The 20,673-nt window shown below is 34.1% G+C and overlaps 2 protein-coding genes and 1 long non-coding RNA gene across 4 annotated transcripts; 2 read left to right on the top strand and 1 right to left on the bottom strand.

Annotated features, from left to right (window-relative positions):
• Positions 1 to 8,244: 8,244 nt before the first annotated feature.
• On the bottom strand, positions 8,245 to 10,580 carry LOC113716492 (protein ACCELERATED CELL DEATH 6-like). 2 transcript variants are annotated; one of them, XM_027240840.2, is made up of 3 exons: positions 9,911 to 10,580; positions 9,089 to 9,672; positions 8,245 to 8,977 (listed from the first exon to the last, which is right to left on the bottom strand). In XM_027240840.2, the coding sequence occupies exons 1-3, from the start codon at positions 10,494 to 10,496 to the stop codon at positions 8,312 to 8,314; spliced, it is 1,836 nt and encodes a 611-aa protein (XP_027096641.1). In that variant the 5' UTR covers positions 10,497 to 10,580; the 3' UTR covers positions 8,245 to 8,311. The 2 variants fall into 2 exon arrangements, with proteins under 2 accessions (XP_027096641.1, XP_027096642.1); XM_027240841.2 differs by having other exon boundaries at positions 9,089 to 9,639.
• Positions 10,581 to 17,674: 7,094 nt separating this feature from the next.
• Positions 17,675 to 19,420, top strand: LOC113718538 (uncharacterized). The gene has a single exon (XM_027243438.2). The coding sequence runs from the start codon at positions 17,675 to 17,677 to the stop codon at positions 19,418 to 19,420; it is 1,746 nt and encodes a 581-aa protein (XP_027099239.2).
• A 128-nt stretch (positions 19,421 to 19,548) lies between these two features.
• LOC140017022 (uncharacterized) lies at positions 19,549 to 20,213 on the top strand. The gene is made up of 2 exons (XR_011823311.1): positions 19,549 to 19,902; positions 20,033 to 20,213. It is a non-coding gene; the product is annotated as an uncharacterized lncRNA (long non-coding RNA).
• The last annotated feature ends 460 nt before the right edge of the window (positions 20,214 to 20,673 follow it).

The following is a 20,673-nucleotide window of genomic DNA, read 5'->3' as shown; positions in this document are numbered from 1 at the left end:
AACAAGAATAAGAAATTAAGAAAACTTTCACACTTTGATCACATACTTTCTTCTTTTCCTTGCTTTTTTTTTTCTCATTAAACTTTATTCGAGCAGTGAACATGTCTTTTGACGCGAAAACAAACATTGGTAGATGCATACCCCTGATTGCTCAATCAAATCACAAACTCTCGTTGCTTTGCATACTCTTAATTCTAACACCATTTTACGCGAATGTCAATATTTGTAGATGCCGACCTCTGGTTACTAAGTGTTTCGAATCATTGGAATAGATGCTTATGTCATCAACAATCATATAACTTTTTTTTTCTTCTTTTGTGAAAGCAAATACACATTATTTGATTCTTGTAAAAACTAAATTTAAGGGAAAAATCACAAGAAAAATTTCACATTCATCAATCATACCAATCACCCAATTTACATAAACAAATCAAGAGCAATACATTTCATGAATTTAAGGAAATCTCAACATGATAAACTCCACTTTATAAGACATTAAGTTTCCTAAAAATCAAAATCCTTCACTTACATAATAACAATTTCAAAGCATCTTACACATAATCTCATATCAATAAGAATGACACAACCAACGATACTATTGGTACTAAATTTTTAAAAATTTTGGTAGAGTTTTTCCTTGTATTTGGGCCATTCTCCATTCCAACAATCCCAAAATTTAACATTTCAATCATACCAATATCACCAACTATCAAAATTCTTAACAAACATATTAATTTTCACATGAATACTAAGGAATGCCTTCAATTCCAGTCAATCTTACCCACACACTTACATTACACATTATCCTTAATATGAAAAGGTAAAGGGAAAGAAAAGAAATACTCCCCTGATGTAGTAGGTGATTTATCATGGTTTTGTGTCATTAATTTTTAAATATCTATTGAAAGTGCTCATTTTACTTGTATTCTTTAAACTTACAAAATGAAAATGAATACACTTAAAACACACCAAAAATTTAACAAACGATTGTTTAACAAATTGTTGGGTTGTCTCCCAACAAACGCTTGTTTATAGTCATTAGTTTGACTATTTTACCTCATTATCAAGGAGACTTGTCAGAGAGTAATCTACCAATTTAGGTCATGGTGGATCTACAAATGATAACTCAAATGAATGAACCATGTATCCAAATGATAAGAGAGTAGAAAAGGGTATACCGATCTCAAGTGTTTGGTAGATATCACCTTGAATGTGTACCACTTGAGAACTCATCAATGGACTTTTTGAAGGGATTACTTGAGAAATTTTATCTTTGGAACTTGCTTTCTAAGCACTCCTCAAGAGGGGTTAAAAATAAACCACTAAAACTCATCCTTTGAGATTCAAGGTTAGTTCCAAAAGAATTATTATGCAAGGTGGGTATTTCTTCATCAATACCACAATTAGATTCATCATGATTATCAAAATGTAGTCCACCTTCACATATGACATTTCTACCATTTATGCTTATTTGAAAACACAACTTCACACAAAACATGCAATTAATCATATATTCTACCAAAATGTGAAGCCAATTCTTCCATTCTATCCTCCAACCGAGCAAAACGTTTGTCTATCTCACTGGCTAGCTTTTCAAGTTTTGAATTCATATCATGAATAAATTTTTCTATAACTAGCTCCCAAAATAGTTTAGAATTGTTAGTTAATTTTGCTCTTTCTAACTCTCCAGGAAAAGGTGTATTAGCCAACTTATCAATTGTCAATTTTCAAGATGGTTTATAATCTTGTTGGATATCAATATGTTGAAAATCATAAAAAATTTGAAAATCATTAGAAGCACAATGATCATACCAACCAAAATCATGCATATTGCCCCAATTAAGGTCATGGTGATCAACATAAGAAATGCAATACCCGAATCCATCAAAGTAATCTAGATATTGTGCTTGCATACATTGATAATCAACGTGATAACCTCCACACAAAACACAAACCATATAATTGAAATTTGAAACATTAACATTTCTATATTATTCAACCAAGTGTATCAAATTGTTCAATTTAGCATTTAACCTTACTATGCCATTATCAAAAGGCATACTTGCATGATTATTATGAATTTCTCTATTATTATAGTCTTGAAAGTATGGAGGATTCATTTCCTTTCTTCCTCCTATCAAGCCTCGTCTTTCAAAAGAATCTATCTTTCTCGTTTCCTAAAAATACTTCTAAACACCTCAAAAGTAAGATTAGGTAAGAAAAATAGATGTTAGTAGCACACTCGATAAAAACAAAAACAAAACACAACAAAACAAAATTCAAACAAACACACCAACATACAAACGAAAAAAAGAGATAGAATAACACAAGAAGTCAAATAAAAATGTCTAAACTAATAAAGTCACTCTTCACGTCGATATTGCTATAAACCTTCCCCGACAATGGCGTCAAAAATTTGACGTGCATAGGGTATGCATATAACAATAAAGTTCAATCTATAGTCAAATTTTAAATTTATAATCTTCTAAACTACCTCACACGTGATTTTTCGCAAGTATACGGGCCGTAAGCGAGTAAAGGATAATTAGGGTCGAATCCACAGGGAGACGGACAACTATCGGCACTACTAAAGTTTCTCTGTTATTTAGACTTTCAACAAACTATAACTAACAAATCTAAGCTATTAATGGGAACAGAATACAAATGAAAACTCGTCGGATAATGGAATCTCTGTCTACTTATGCTAGTGCAACTTTCTGATTAAATTAGTATTAAAATCTTGGCTAAGCCATGGTGTAATTTCCTTATGTACGTTGACGGGTTTTAAATATAAGTATAAGTTTAAATCCAATTTATATCCGTTTTGACTGCAAGTATACAGGTCAACTAGTAATTTAGGGCATATATCGGATCGATCCCACGAGAAAGATTGGACAATTACTAGCACTACTAAAGTTTCTCTATTATTTAGACGATCAATGAATTAAAGAAATAAAACTATGCTAAACTTATGCAAGAAAATAACAAATGAAAGCTGCTTAGGTTATGGTATTCCTAACTACTCATGCAAGTGCTACTTTTGGATCATTGAGTACTACTATCTTGGCTAGTTATGGCGTAATTTCCTTATACATGTGAAACCTACTTTCGTAGTAAATCAACTATACTTATAACTAATCCATACCTACGCTCGTGGTTATGAAATTAACTACAAGTTCATTTTTTCTATGAAATTACATGAAATGAATCATTTAAACCACAAAAATACTCCTTTACTCTCGTGAGTGAACTCCCTAAGTTTAGCACTTCTTGAACTAGCGTTAAATCTCAATTTTCATTGAAAAAACAACACCTTTAGATAATCACAATTAATGGTACCAGGTTAATCATGATTTAAAGAGCTAAAATGTTAAATAATTTACTCAAAATAATAGCATCAAATAACCAAATAATAAACACTAACAATCATAGAAAGTTCAACCAAACCCAAGGCATAAATTTTAGAAACACATAATAAACATAGAATCCATAACTTGCATATTAACTAAATTTAAGAATCAATTACAAAAGATAAAGATTTGGAAGGTAGAGCAACCCTTGTCACATGAGCTCTCTCCTTGCCTTCTTCATCCTCCAACTTCATCTTCTTCTAGCTTCTATACAAGAAAGGATAAACTAGCTAGAAACTAACTATCCTACACTAACTAAACTAAAGAGCTAAGAAACAAGCTAAGAACTATATTTTTATGGTGCTTCCTTTCTCTCCCCCAAGCTCTCTTGATCCTTATAAGTCCATGGCCATTTATAGATGAATGTAGTCAAAAAATGAGGCTTCAAATATCCCTTTTACAGCTGCTAAATGGTTGTCACACGTCCATCAATTTTTGTGAATTATTGGAGGAGGAAACAAGTTGTACAAGTGGAGAGCAGCCATTTCTGACCAAAATCCGGCCATAATACGGCTGGATTGCTCCCCTGCCTTTCTTTGCAATTTCTGTTCAGTCTTCAAGGCATTCCGATTTTGCATCAATTTCAACTGAACTTTTCACGATGATAGAAGCTGAATTAACTCTTGACCAAAACATAAAATTTGTAACCCTTTGAGTTAGCTTTCCAATGCATCAAGAATCATCTCATTTGGATATGTGTAGGCTGAGAAATGACTGAAATACCCTTCATTACTCAATGTCTCATTTCAGTTTTGACCATAGAAATTGGCTACTGTAATTCGACTTTTTGACCTGGAAAACCTTCAAACTGGATTTTGATATCTTCACAAGATTTGTAGATCTATCTCTTATCTTCAAAATAGTTCAAGAATCATCTTAATTCGATCACTGTAACTCAAGTTATAGCCGAAATACAAAAATGTGTCAAAATTGTCAACTTTCCTTTTCATCCAAATGAAGTTTATTTTCAACTCCTATACAAATTATGGACAAAATGCAAGTAAAAAGTGACATAAACCTCATTTAATTATTTAAGAACATTTTAAACAAATTATAGCCAAAATGATCAATTTTCTTCCTATAATATAGCCAAAGTGACTAAAAATAATATAAAATGTCATTCAAATATAGCTCAAATTAGTCACTTATCATACGTGATATTTGTTTTCGCTAGTGTATCAACCATATCTATAACTAATCTATATCTACTTTTGTGGTTATGAGATTAACTATAAATTCATTTACTTCTATGAAATTACTGCGAAACAAGCTACAAAAGTGTATTTCTACTTTCGTGAGTGTATTCTCTAGGTTTAATACTTCTATGAACTAGTGTCCAATTTTAATTTTTATTGCAAATCTAACACCTTGAAATTATCACAATTAATGGCCAGTTAATCATAATTTTGAGATCAAAAGTACTGAATAAATTAATCAAGATAATAGCTTAAAATAATCAAGAAATCAATACTTAGAAATTATAGATAACTCAACCAAATACTCAAGGCATAAATTTTAAAACAACATCACAAATATAATATCCAAAACTTGCATTAACAAAATTTAGAATCTAATACAAATATTAAGAGGTGAGGAAAAGAAAACCCTTGTCACTAGAGTTTCTTGAGCTTTTCCATCTTCATCTCCATCGGCCTCCTTGTGGAGCCAATACAAGAGTGGATGCACAACAAAAGTCCTAAACTAGTCCTATAAACTAATAGAAATGAAGAAAAAAGTTATAAGTATTGTGGATTTGTGTCTTGCCTATAAACTTTTGTTTCTCTCTTTTGCTTCAAAACTTTCTCCCCCTCTAAAACCAACTAGAAACTAAAGCTCAAAAGCTTCCTTCTAAGACTAAAGGCTCCTCTATTTATAATTTTCAAAACTTCTCCAATCTTCCACCAAAATATCTTTTGTGTCTTGAAGAGTTAAAAATGTGCAATGGAGTGAAATAAAGTTGACAAAAATTGATGTTTTGGACCCAAAATGTAGCTGTCAAAACGTCATAGCCATTACAGAAAAGAAGGATGAAAAGCTGATTGCAAGTTGTGTAAGTTGCGCAACTTATTGATTTTTCCTGATCAAGTATACCAAGCGGTATCCGAAGCGAATTTCACTATCTGACACTGTATATTACTAAACACTCTTCTTCAGAAAATCCTCTAAAGAGTATCTGGCACGATTATCTGGTTTGACTCCCTTTATCCGACGTCGTATGCTACTCATCACCCTTTCTCTTGCAAAACATTCTAACTGGTATCCAATTTGGTATCTAACTCGAAATTCATTGTCCGGTCTCGTATGCTTTCATCCAATTTGGTGATGACTTTTTGTAAATAGTCCCGTATTTTTGTTGCTCTTTCATCCGTACCAAAAATGATAAATTTTAACAAGTAAAAGGGACGAATTCACAAGTCTTCTCAAAGTTACTCATGGACATCAAATATTGTCAAAATGGTCTTTCATATTTTCTTAGGAGTTCAAAATTAACTACAAATGATCTAAAATAACACAAACTATTAGGTAAAATGGACACTTGTCATGAATGTTGGTCTCGGATCTCTGTCTAACTACAACTCTATGTTTCCAATCTGCGTATCCATCGATTCTATTGGCAAGACAAAATTTGTCTCCACCATATCCCTTAGATCATTGACTACCAAATAAGTTCAAAATTTAATGGTCCAAATTTGACAAGTTTCACCACTAAAAGTTGAAATATTTGACAAAAAATTTCTTTCCTATCATGGTTTTGAACTTATAAAAGATCCTCACCGAATACATTCACTCTCAAAAAAAGACTCAAGCCCTTAAGATATAGGCTCTAATACCACATTGTTAATTTTTTGGGGTATAAATTAAGAAACAACACTTTAGTGTTGCAAAAAATACTTATAAGAGACTTGTATTGAAGGTAAAAATAAGTTTATGTTATTCATTAATCAACTCATTATTTATAGTGATTACATGAAACAAACTAGCAAATATCTACCTAACAATTATCCAGAAAAATCTCAATAAAACATAATCTTTTATTAGTAAATCTTAGCTAAAATATTTGTTAACAAACCAACATGATCTTTGATTAACAAATATCTTGACTACAAGATTTATTCTTCTACTAACTAAATTATTTTGATACCAAACATAATCTAAAAAAAATCAGTAGGAAAAGTTGGCATATCTCAACAAACATGTTATGTCTCCTGTGGTGTCGATGTGCTAAGAGAATCCCTTGCCTTAATTTCATGGTGGAGTACCGGAGAGTGGTATAGCAGAGGAGCATGTTGGCGTATGGGTGATGGAGGAGTACGGTGTTGAGGAGTCTAGGATGAAGGTGTATTCGACTGGACCTGAGCTCACTGCCTTCAGGAACATGCTGGTTTTTTTGGAAGGACGAGCTTCTTCTGGTTAGCAAGTCCACAAAAGAGTTTATTTGTGTACCCTCAGTGCATGCCTGCAACTCCAGAACTTTGATGTTTTTCTTGGGCATTACACTCGTTTTAGATCTGTAACTTACAAGGAAAGTTTGATTTCAATAAAGAGAGCCAAGTGACAATCCTGGAAACAAATAATTTAACTCTCCACTGCTCTCATGGAAAAGGGGCAGGGACAAAAGTCCCAGTGGATTGTACCTTATATGTTTACCATCATAGAGTATTTTGTATATGTACCATCATATGTCCATGCTTAGTTCACCCCTGCTCTATACGCTTTAAGCTATTGTCCATGCTTAGTTCACGTACTTGTATGTTCAATCTAAGATTTGGTATGCTACTGTCCTTTGGGGAGCACAATAAAGGTCCATTCTTCAAGCTTGAACTTCATAGCTTACTTGCTTCAATGCTTAAGATTGAGAATTAGAAGAAGGTAAAAATTGTCAAGTTTTTTTCCGTCGATTCCTTGAAATCTACTTTTATTCATGATATGTCGAAAGGATGATTTTCGAAAGATGCAAAATTGATACAATGACACCCTATGTTGTTCTTTGAAGGTCCAATTTGACAGGAACCAGTGTAGTCCTCCTATTGGGTGTAGTACAATTTCGATTTTATGCCCGTGTGAGAGGAGTGCACTCTTTTGAGGCATAAATTGTGTATGGCAAAATTTAATCTTCTTATTAAATGATGACGACCGATGCATGCACTAAGACTGTTCCTAAATTTACTTATGTTGCCCCAGATCCATCTTAGAAGACAGTTTGATATTGTAAACAGAAGAGAAGGGCTCTGCAAATATGTCAGAAATGAAAGAACTAGAATAATTTACCCCATGTCCTATTCCAAGAATAAATTTACCTTAGAAATGGTTATTGTTGCAGAATTCAAGGCAATTTTACGAGAAAGGCCAGCATAAATTGGACAGTTTTGACTTCAAATTTTCCAAATAAGATCAGTTATGGAATGATATTTCCTCCGGATGAAAATTATGCAGAGTTCCCCTGTCCTCATTCCGGGGGTCAAAAAAACTGCTTTTAGTCTCCTTTTAGTCTGCCTAAGCAACTGCTTGCTTGATTCGGCAATGTATTTGACAATCCTGTTTGCTATTGATAACTGCTTGTAGACACTGGAATGTCTGTTTCTGGCAGCTATACGGAGTGCAGTCTCACCTTTTGCACTGGATTCATGCAGCAGGGAAATAATTAATTCAATTTTTTTCAACTGCAGATGAAGAATCACAGAAACGGCTAATAAGTAGTCAATCCAATTACTTTCCTTGGGGACTGAGAAGCCTGTATAACGCAATGGCAACATGGAAATTAGAATTTGGGTAGTGTCAGTAGTGTCTTGGTAGAAGGTAAAGGAAAAAGCTGGTGTTGACGGTATCCCGAGCATTTTAAAGAGTAAGTGTTCCCATTAACAACATTCACTTCATTTTACTACATGAAAGACCAGTACAAATCACCAACTCCGGAACCTAACAATTGCAATCCGAAGTCTTCCACACCACAATGAGAAAATGATCTTACACCGATTTCCAGCATTTCGGAGCCAAAAGTAGTAATCTTCCGTTGTAAAAATCACAAAAAATCCCATAAACACAAGAAATGAAGTGATTCCTGAATAACATACTAAGGCTTTGATTAACGGTGATGATAGCACAGCAAACAGGCCAGAAACAAATGCTGTCACCATTGCCATCAGGGCGACTCTAATGTTCCAATGAGTATTACTCTTACTGTACCATAACCAGCGTTCACAGTCAATTTCTGAGGGTGAAAACTTAAATTGTAGAAAAACTGCTGCTGAGGCGTATGCCAAGGCAATCATATCCGCAATTACAAAGACAATAAAAGATGGTTTGTGTCTTAGAACTGCCATGCCTTTATTTGGACCATCACTACTTTCATACCCTCCTGGAACAGTAAAACCAGCCGCAAAAGTGACTGTTACTATCAGTGCAGCAACTATCAAATAAGTGTCATCTTTTCTTTTCGAATCTTTTGCTAGTTGATTACATTGGTTGCTTTTGTAAAGTGCTTCTTCACGCTTTCCTTTCAATCTAGTTCCACTACGGCGAAATCCTCGAGTAGCACCATTTCTCTCCAGCTCACCCTTGATTACATTCTGAAAGAACACGAGATTGAAAAATGGCAGCAGTTATTAATTTTTGCACAGAATCAACTGCAGAAATTCATAAGAAGTCTGAACAAGTACTGAATAGCTGAAGATACTTACCAGTCTTTCAGTCTGATCAGGAGCTTGTACGACCACATCTAGCGGAGTGAAATTAGCAAAATTGAAGGCGTTCTTATCTGCATGGATGTGACTTATGAGATTACAGCCATCCAAATTTTTAGTAGCAGCATAAAGATGGAGAGGAGTATTTCCACCAAGGTCCCCCTCATTGATGAGTTCAGAAGCCCAAACGTTGTCTAAGATGAAGTCCAACAATTGTTTCTGTTCTTTTGCCACAGCAAGATGAAGAATGTTCTGGTTATCGCCATTGCACATCTCCCAACAATCAGGGCAGTGTGATAAAATTTCTTTTACCACATTTAAATGCCCATACTTCACTGCTACATGTAGGGCTGTCTTGGACGTTTTGGATTTAGTCATGGAGTAAACCTGGCAAGACCTGATATAGGCCACAGACTTATCTGCTGAGAGTAGTAATTTTATAACTTCCTGGTGACCAAGTTTTGCAGCAATATGTAATGCAGTCTGTCCATCATGATCTGCCTCCTTCGTGAGATTTGGCAACTTGCCTAATAGCAATTTCACGCATTCTGTGCAATCACCAGATTGAAAATATTTTCTCACTGATTCAAGATTCACTTCTATAAGAACTCCATGTTGACTAAGAGAAGAACAATAAAGAATTTCAAAATTGTCAAGGGATTCCTACACATCTATCCATACAACTATTAGTTGGACTAAAAAAATTTAACTCATGAAACCACCATTTTTGTTTGTTTTAACTAAGATGATTACTGAACAGAGACTAGAGAGAGTTTAAGACATAATATGCTCTTCAATTTATTCTAAGCTAAGCATTACCTAAGGAGTTCCCCATTGCTGCACGATGCAAAGCCGTTGTAAAATGAGGACCATGATAAGATGGTGACTTACAAGTTCCTAAAATCAGATCCACAATATCGTGATATCCCCTCTCAACAGCAAGATAAAGAGGGCTCTCCCCTGCGTTGTTCCGGGGCTGTGGAAGCTCATCATCTTCTTTTACCAAGAGTTCCACAATGTCATAGCAGTTTGTCCTTACAGCCAAATGAAGGGCTGTGTCTCTATTGTCATTAGTCAGTCTAAGCATCTTTATCCACCCTTCAGAGTTATGTTTATCAGGCTTTTCACCATTTTTTGCGCAATCAATAAGAGCTCGCACGACACCAGAGTACCGGTTTCTAGCAGCTACATGCAGGGCAGTATTGCCTTTTGCATTTTGTTTGCACAGCAAGGAGTGGTTTATTCCGAGAATCTGCTCAACAGCATATGAAGAGTCACAGAATTGTGCTAATATGTGAAGGACTGTATTTTGGTTCGGAGTAAGCTGAGAATCAAGTTGATCTGCACACCGTCTGATAACATTTGAATCACCCGATTGGGCTGCTTTGTATAATTGAGGATCCATTTGCCTTTTCTGAATAAGTAGCTTTTGCACCACCTATTTATTGTCAAAGTAGATCGCAGAAGGGATGGATGACCTGACATGGGAAGCTTTTCAAGAAATTTCTTGCAGGAAAATTTTCTACGCTATTGAGAATTTCTGTTTCTGTAAATAATTCATCTATTGCACCATAGGTTTCTTTTATAAAAATCCATATATTGCACAATACTTTTGTGTATGTTTCACAGCTTCGTTGACTTCGAACATGGCTCCAGGTAGATGATTAGCTATAAATAAGGCAAAACAAATGGGATAGACGGTTTACCATAGTCTTGATAAAATTGTTTAATCCGAGTTGTTAGGCTGTCTTTTTCTAAAATATATGGGGATGACAAATTATTTTCTTTTTATTGGAGCCTTAGTGTTGCACTTCGTCACAAGACTCACAACTAGCTCAGCTAGCATAATAGTTGCCAGCAGCCAAAACAACAGTGCTAGTGATCTGAATGCGCTTCTTGCCTTCAAAGCCGCCATTTTCGATCCCCGAAGGATCATCCCAACCAACTGGTCCACTTCTACCTCTGTTTGCAACTGGATTGGAATCACTTGTAATGCTCGTCATCGCAGAGTCGCAGCCATCGACCTTTCTTACATGGGAATTGCGGGAACGATGCCTCCACAATTGGGAAATCTTTCTTTTCTCGTCAGGTTGAATGTTATGAATAACAGCTTTCATGGACATCTTCCAACCGAGCTATCTCGTCTGCGCCGAGTGAAGTACATCAACTTGGAAGGTAATGCCTTTGAGGGAGAACTTCCGTCATGGTTGGGAGGTTTAACTGCACTCCGATACTTATCCTTCCGAGATAACGGATTTTCAGGTTCATTATCAGGCAGGCTCTCTATTTCACAAAGTTAGAGACCATCAGTTTGGGTTTCAACTTTTTTACTGGAAATCTTTCAGAAGAATTCAGGGCTCTACCGAAATTGAAATTTTTGGAAATTCAATTTAACCAACTTGTAGGCCCTCTGCCACTGGCTCTGTCTAACCTCTCCTCATTGCAAGTTATTGGTTTTACCAATAATAGCTTATCGGGTTCCCTCCAAGCACATATCTGCAATTATCTCCCACAACTTAAAGGGCTTTACTTATCACTTAATAACTTTGAAGGTGAAATTCCATCAGGCATCGGAGAATGCTCAAGACTTCAAGTTTTATCCTTGTCTCACAACAAATTCCGAGGATATATACCAAAGGAAATTTGGAATCTAACCACGCTTACACAATTATATTTGGGTGGGAACGACCTGACAGGTAAGCTGCCAAGTTCACTTTGTTTTGAAATGCTTGTAGGGTTGTGAGTTTAGATGCGTATGTGTGGAGAAACACTTAAACTTAATGTTTAAATAGATTAAGTTGAAACTTAATGTTTAGGTAGACTGTATATAAGCAATGATTCCTTCTTTTTTGCATATTTGTTCATCAAGGATTATATGGGGATGTTTTCACATAGGTAATAATAGTTAAAAATTGGAGACATTACTCAAGAACGCCATAGGGTGTGGTACTCTAACCTCTAACTGCCATGCGGTTTAGAAATATACAGCTAAACCCTTTGCACTTTAGATTGAAAGCTACGATTATAGATGACAATCAAACCCATTTAACTAAATTTATGCATATCCACCCATGAATAATTGGATATGGGTATATTAAGTTTTTAAAAATCGGTATAATTCGGCAACCCATCAAACCCAATTAACCCATTTAAAATTGTCTTCTCCAAACCTCCATTCTTCTCCCACCCATTTAGAAGAAATTTGAGACCTGTGTTTGATTAATGAATTCATTGTTGGAGACTTTCATGCATTAATATTGCTGAAACTTTGTCTATAGTGGAATGTTTTATTTTTCAGCCTTAACAAATATTTGATACATCTTTTACACAGATAGATATCCTACTTAATTTTTTTTCCAGATTTTTCATTTTGCCATGATGTTAACTACGTTTGTTTAATTTATTATTATTATTTGTTGGTTTATCTTATCATTTTATTTTCTCGTTGTTTGTTAACTTGCTTATTTTTCAACATTACCAATGTATGATAAGTTTTAGCCTCCTTTCCTATCTTTCCAAAATGAAAATTTAAATTTACAGACCAAAAAAATGCTAGGGGTTCAAAATTTTTTGATGAAGTTTTTATGTTAACTTTCATAGTAATTAGTTCAAAATTTTATATTCTTATTGTTCAATTATTAAATAGTATGCAATTTTACGATATAGAACATGGATGGGAAAAAATTGGTAATTAGGCATATTGAGCATTACAAATAAATATTTAAAACTAATGATAGGTGTAAAGGGTGAAATAAATTGATAATTTAGTTTGCAAAAATGAATTTAAATAAGTTTACAAAAAGGTAAAATAAATAGGTTACAAATGGGTAATTGGGTTACTCAACTCATTTTTTAACTTAGCCTTTATACCCATCTAATTAAATAGGTATAAATGGGTTGACTCACATATACGCATTACCCATTACCTATTTCAACCCTTTCAAACCCGCCCAAATCGCCCACTTTGACACCTCTAGCTAAGATGATGAAATGCATACAAACTAACAGTCTTGTGCAAGAAGACAACTCTATTAACATACATAACGTAAATTCATCCTTTTTCTTAATTATGTTTCTCACTTGAAAGTATTTCCAGTTTTGGCCCCATTCTGTGCGTTATCTTTATTTATTTCAAACTGAATTGTTAGTTTGCAATGTTTCAATGTTTTTATTTGTCAACTTTTTCATCTTTATTTTGTCAAAAGATGTAAAATGAAAAATATTCTTCCTTAATCAATCAAAATTTGCAACAACATTACTAAAGTAACTAATTATAGCCGGCAATTGTCGTCCACGACTAACTGATTTAATTTTATTGTGTGGAGTGCAGATTAAGACTGAAAATCCATCATAACCCATTGAAAATTGTTCAAAATCCTTCGTAACCCAATGAGAAAACCGCATTGGCTTTTAGAGGATTTTGAGACTAAACTCATAAGAGCATGAAAAATTTACATCACATACACTATTGCTGATAATCGCTAACTACTTGAGTATTGGTGCAAACTTCAAGTGAATAAAGAAGTTTTTGTTTTCAACAAAATAAAGATAAAAGTTAGAAAATAAAAGAACACAGAGTTACTAAACCTAACCTCACCTAACTCGATAGTTCAATTGGTCAACTTAGTGATCTTGGATTAGTAGTTGGACTGAATGAGGAAGGAAATCGTTAACTAGTCAATAATTCATCAATTCAATCGGTAAAATCTAAAATACTGACCTGTTCAACTAGTAATTTAATAATTATAATGTTTTTAGTAATTAAAATGTTTTATTGTACAATATTTTAGAAACACCGACTGGGTCAGTAAATCTATAGTTAAGTCGCTAACCTGTTATACCAATGGCCTTGTCAGGTTGATGTCTAGGCCGGGATTAATGACTATGCCATACACACAATTTTGTTTGATGTAACAAATAAATTTGTGAACGAAGAACGAATTAACGCTATGTATATTAATGGGTAGAGTTGTCTTTTTGTACAAAACCATTGGTTTTGATGGATTCCATCTCTCTTGCCTTTGAATCCAAAGCATAAGGATGTTAAAAGTATATTTTCAAGCCACGTGGGGGTTTTTGTGTAATTTCCCCTTACCATTTTCAGACATTTGAAACTTCATGGCTTTACCGTCTACGAAAGAAAATGTAAAAAATATTAATTTCGATATGCATATTTAGATTTTATATCAATTTTATTTCTAATTTATGCACACATATAAAAATCCATTGACATATGCATAAAGATTGCCACCAAAATGACCTCCAATTTTTGGGGGTGTATGTAATCGTCATTTTGCCAATATATACGGGAGATTTACGTGATACTGTTTGAAACTTGACTGAAGATCCTTAGAATTCCTAAATATATATACATACATATATATATTATACATATAATTATGTCATACTGTTAATTATATTTATCATCATGCCGTGATTTCTGGGCAGGTGAAATTCCAAAAATCATTGGCAATCTCTATAATTTGGAGATACTAAGCATGGAGCGTGCTAATATTACAGGTAAAAAACTAGATACATTTTGACATGAGATCTATTTCATTATTCCATCATTAGAATACTTTTCTCAAACTTGAATTTGAACTTGAAGTCAAACGAGTTCAAATACAAATCAAATTGGACTCTTTCTCATACGTCAATTGGTCAGTCATACTAGTGCACTGCATGAGCTAAAACGATTTTGATCAGCTTGATCTCAATATGCTACAGCCTACATCTATAACTCAATTTCAAATTCCAATTGATTGCACTTCAAAAATAGAGATACTGATTTTTTTTTCGCTACGATAAATCTATATCTATTCTATGCTACAGGAAAAGGGGACCTGAAAAGATTAAGCAAAAATCGAAGAGAACTGAATCACCTACCGACCCAGACGAGTGCGCTCGTCTGGAAGCCACTTAAAAGTGGCTTGCCACATTTTTGAGATACTGATAGGGGCCTAACAAATGATACAATGGGAAATAGGAAGACGAGGAAGCACTTAGAGAGAGGGTACAAAGAGATAGAAAGAGTGAATGCTTGGAGAGAGGAAAGTGTATAATTCTATGCCTCTGTTGACAATGTCATGTTATTTCGTTTGAAACAGTCTCAAAATGTTTTGTCATTTCCAACATTGTCAATGAATTATACCACTTGCTTTCCTGTCTTTGCCCCTGAATTTGTTGAGATGCTTCCTCTTTCATTAAATTCAGCTACTTGACTTCAGATATGTGAGATACAAAAGTTTTGCCATGTTGTCATGCTTTGGTTACTACTTTCCTAGGCAAAAATTCTACAAAATGGGATAGCAGTTAGTACCCATGAGTACGGATCAAGTATATGAAAGACACGAATACAATAATTGACGTCAAAGCGGTTTGGATTAGGCACATGAGCTGTAAATTTTACTGAAAGACGTAAGGCTCAGTACAAGTTGAGAATAACGAGGTATTGTTGTGACAAGGTTGTGGGGCACAGATTGAGTGGACATAAAAATGATTGAGAGCTGAAAATGTGGAACTTTTGTTATGGTGGGCAGAGTTGGGGAATTAAGGCATGTTTTTAAACTTAGATCGGATCGATCGGTCCAATTGATTGAATCGAAAATCAGCCAAGTATCCGATCTGAATTATCTTAAAAGCTCGGGTTGTTAGAGACTTGGTCAAAACTAGAAGAACCGGTAAAAATTGGGTTTTTTTTAATTTTCCTTTTTGTTGAATTTTTTTCCTTCCGTACCTTTAACTCCAAATCCTTGTGAGCTCTCTCCTCTTTCACTTCAATTCAAGCATCAAAAATCAATGTTTTAACATTTTTTTAAACAAGATCTAAGATTTGTATTCAAAAGAAAAAAAGATCCAAAAATGCAAAAAAGGGAGTGAAGAAGAGAAAGGTTTGAAGAAAAGATATAAGCTTGATATTTCATAAGATTGAGAATAAAAAATTAATAAAATAAGAATGAAAATAAAATTAAAAGAAGAAGAAGAAGAAGAAAGGAGTTGCAGAATTGCAAAGAAAGAGGATGATGAAACTCTGGTAGCTGTGCTCTATGCAATGCGTCAGGAGTAGAGGATGAAATGGGAAAGTGTAATGTGGGGTCAAAGCATTTTTAATATTATGTTTTGACCTCCAGATTGTTAAAAACTATTAATATACCTCAAATATTTTATACTTTATAAATATTGTCCTAAAGTTTGGTGTTATTTTTCAATCAAGTCTATAATTTTAATTCTAAATTTGTTAATGTTCATTGAATAATATAAATTGCTATTTGATTGTTCTAATTTTCTTGTATTTTCTTGTTAAATACATTTGAAACATCAAATATATATGAATATACTTTTATTAATATTAACATGCTCTTAGATATTTTACGTACAATATTTTAATTTTTAAATAATTTTTATTTATGACATCATCTGGTTCAACCCCTAATCGAATTTGATCGAACTCATTGACTCTTAAGTTTGACCGAGTCGATACCTGATTCAAGTCTGAAAATATAGGGATTAAATAAGCAACTTGTTAGTGGTTGAAGTAGTTGAGGAGAACAATTAAACCAATCACGGGTAGGAGGAAAATGATCATAAATTAATATGTACAATTAATTAAACCAATCCTAGGAGAAATGATTATTAATTATTAAATTAATAATTATAAAGGAGTAAATGAATGGTTAATTAATTAGTTGAGATGGAATATTCGTGGGAGAAATGATATGTTTTTGCATGATTGTTTATCATATTTGCGGATATAACATAAAGAAATTTTAAAAAATGCATTTGTAATGGTATTAGACCAAATTAATGTGAATGAATTGATGACATAATAACCGGAGTGCATATAGGTGAAATTTAATTAGACCATATTTGTCACTTCTAAATTTTCGACATTATCATCACATCACTTAATTATACTTTTATTAGCTGATTAACATGTTGCCTATGTATTATCAACCAATAACACAACTAACTTTCACCAATAACCAACCACAAACATTATAATAATATTAAAAAAGCTTTTAAAAGATCAAAGTTTTTCACTTATTAAAATTTTATACCAATTTCTTTTGTATAAAAAGTGATTTTTTTTTTTAAATTGCACGTAAGCTGAGTGTGCCCTTTATCACTAGTAATGCTAATGGTATTTGTACTAATGTATACATGCTTGAAATCAAATATTCATATTGATTAGACTATACAGAGATACACTAAAGAATATTTTTTAATAGGTGTAAATACAAAAATATAACTTCTCATTGTCTATTCTAAAAGTAGGACAACAAGCAATCTTCAAATTTTTTTTTTTACCAATTTGATTTGTCAGGTATAATACCTCAAGAGATTGGTAATCTTAGCAAGTTGGAACTACTAATCTTGGAGTCGAATAGGTTAAGAGGTCCCATCCCATTGAAACTTTTCAATAGTTCAACTACACGACTTATTTCTCTCGCGGAGAATGATTTGTCAGGCAAGCTTCCATCAACTATAGGTGCTTTCTTACCCAATCTTGAGGGACTCTACCTTGGGGGAAATGAATTCACTGGAACTATACTAACATCTATCTCAAATGCTTCTAGGCTCAGAATGCTAGACCTTGGTGTGAACCATTTTACTGGTGCAATTCCTCGTTCTCTTGGAAACTTGAGATTACTGGAACAGTTTGTTATATCGCAAAATGATTTTTCTGAGGACTCGCTATCCAAAGAGTTGAGCTTCATCATATCCCTATCAAACTGCAAACATTTAAGAAGGTTGTGGATAAATGAGAATCCTCTTAATGGCTTCCTCCCAAAGTCTATTGGAAATCTTTCTAGCTCACTCGAATTCATTGATGCCACTCGTTGTGGAATCAGAAGTGAAATTCCAAGTTCGATTGGTAATTTGAGCAACTTGATAGGGCTGAACTTTGCAACCAATAGCTTGACAGGCGTAATTCCAACTACAATCAAATGGTTGTTGAAGCTTCAGATGATAGATCTAACTGACAACCAGATACAAGGAGCTATTCCAAGTGAGCTTTGTTATTTGTTGAACTTAGAAGGATTATATCTGGCAAAAAATAAGCTTTCTGGTGTGGTGCCTTCTGGTTTAGGAAATGTTACAACACTCAGATATGCTTATCTCAATTCTAACAAGTTAAGTTCTGTGATACCGACAAGCTTTTGGAGCCTTAGAGATATTTTGGGGCTGGACATGTCTGAAAATTGTTTGACAGGTTCTTTGCCTGCGGAAATTGGAAACTTGAAGGCATTAGTCTATTTGAACCTTTCAAATAATCAATACTTGGGTGGGATACCTAGCACTGTTGGAACACTACAGGATTTGCAAGAACTCGCCTTGGAACATAACAAGCTACAAGGATTGATACCAGATTCCTTGAAGAATATGCTGCAGTTACGGCATTTGGATCTATCTTTTAACAATCTGGAAGGTGAAATTCCCAACTCATTACAGGTACTATCAGATCTCCAATACTTTAATGTGTCTTACAACAGATTGAGAGGACCGATTCCTCATGGAGGACCATTCACAAATTTCACGAACCTATCTTTTCTCTCAAATGAAGCATTGTGTGGTGCTCCTTGGCGCCAACCTTGTACAAGTACATTTCAACATGAATCAGGGACAAAAAGGATAGTCATGATTGTTCTGTTGGCATCAGGATCTGTCATATTAGCCTTGGTGATTTCAATTTTTTTGATGCGGTCAAAGTTGAGAAAGAAAACTCTAGCTCCGACTCAGAACTTGCTTCTCATGGCGATATTTGAAAGGGCATCCTTCCATGAACTTAGAAAAATAACAAATGGATTCAGCGAGAGCAACTTACTTGGCTCGGGGAGCTTTGGTTCAGTTTACAAGGGAATTCGTGAAAATGGGATTGTTTGGGCCATAAAGGTATTTGATTTGCAGCTAGAAGGTGCATTTAAAAGCTTTGACAGAGAATGTGAAGTCTTAAGCTGCCTTCGTCATCGAAATTTAACTAAAGTAATTGGTGCTTGCTCTAGCCCTGACTTTAAGGCTTTGGTGCTTGAATATATGCCCAATGGATGCCTTGAGAAATGGCTTCATTCAAACCATCATTTCTTAAACATGAAGCAACGATTGGATGTTATGATAGATGTGGCTTGTGGTTTGGAATATCTCCATTATGGTTATTCAACTCCTATAGTTCACCGTAATTTGAAGCCTAGCAATATTCTACTGGATCAAGACATGGTTGGGCATGTTTGTGATTTTGGAATTGCAAAGTTGTTGGGAGATGGAGAATCTATGGTACAAACAAAGACTCTTGCTACATTTGGATATATTGCCCCAGGTGACTTTTCTTGATTACAATTTCGAATTTTTTATGTCATTCAAATTAATGTTTCAACTTTAACAACGAGTACGGTATGTGCAATATAAGAACTTTGAAAAAAAGACTTTGACAATGATTTTCAAACACTGATGCTAGAATATGGATTGGAAGGATTGGTTTCAACAAGTAGTGATGCTTACAGCTTTGGGATTACATTGATGGAAACATTTACAAAAAGAAAGCCGAAGGATAAGATGTTTACGGAGGAGTTAAGCCTCAGGCGTTGGGTACAAGATTGCTTACCGGATTCCATCATTCAGGTTATAGATGTAGATTTACTTCATCATGAAGGTGGACTGGTACAAAGGAAGATTGAATGCATATCATCTATCTTGCAAGTTGGTTTAAGTTGTACAACATATGTTCCTGAGGAGAGAATAAACATGAAAGAGATTCTAAGAGTGCTCCAGAAGATCAAACTTCAGTTTATCAAAGATATCGTACCTTGAAGCAGGTATAAACCATTATTTATGTGATATTCCAATAGCAATTTTTTCTTCAATCTTACGGTATAACAAAAGCTTAATCCAAGGATTACTATTCATTCAAGTAGTACTTACGTTTTTCTCCTGAATACGTTGCAGAGGTCTGAGGCGCAAATGTATTTGGGGAATTCTTAGTCTTGACTTTGTGCACCACCGAAATGCTTATGGTTCAAAACAGGAATGAGATATGTTGTATTTACCAATAAGTTTGTTTACAGATATGGAGACCTCAAGTTCATAATCCCATTTTATATGTTATGAAAGCCCAAGCATTTTACTTTGTGTTTTTGTTTGACATACATATATTGCAATTAAGTTGATTATTTACTTTCAGTTATTGATCCACCTTTCCCTTTTTCAATTTTTGCAAATAAATGAGAAACAAATTGATCGTCGATATATATCACCATGTAGAGATACACGTAGGCATATGTATTTGTAAATACAGAGCATGCATATGGCATATAGATTCATGTATTTATTTTATCGGTCTGTCTAATGGGTGTTCTCGTTAAGATGTCTTTCAGATGTTAGATTTATAGAAATATAAAATTAATTAAAAAAAGTGCAAAAATGCAGAAGGATTAATTAGAAAAAATGTATAAATGTAAGGGATGGTAGTAATTGTTAGTATATATATATACATGATAGATTGGGTGGAATGTGGATGTGTTAACGAGTGTCGATTGGACATGCGTTAAAAAAAACTTATTTTTTTTCAAATTACATTTTTAAAGGTG

This window comes from Coffea arabica, chromosome 11c (assembly GCF_036785885.1).
Source record: "Coffea arabica cultivar ET-39 chromosome 11c, Coffea Arabica ET-39 HiFi, whole genome shotgun sequence".
Classification (NCBI taxonomy): domain Eukaryota; kingdom Viridiplantae; phylum Streptophyta; class Magnoliopsida; order Gentianales; family Rubiaceae; genus Coffea; species Coffea arabica.
The sequence above is the reverse complement of the archived record's forward strand: the minus strand, read 5'-3'. Positions and strand labels throughout refer to the sequence as shown.

Bases quoted from the DNA above. Each gene is read 5' to 3' on its own strand.
- LOC113716492 (XM_027240840.2), bottom strand. From the start codon at position 10,496: ATGGATCCTCAATTATACAAAGCAGCCCAATCGGGTGATTCAAATGTT. The intron at 9,673-9,910 runs GTAATGCTTAGC...ATCTTGAATCAG, and splicing joins AGCAATGGGGAACTCCTTAG to TGAGAAAATATTTTCAATCT. The intron at 8,978-9,088 runs GTAAGTATCTTC...GTGTTCTTTCAG, and splicing joins CTGATCAGACTGAAAGACTG to AATGTAATCAAGGGTGAGCT.
- LOC113718538 (XM_027243438.2), top strand. From the start codon at position 17,675: ATGCTAGACCTTGGTGTGAACCATTTTACTGGTGCAATTCCTCGTTCT.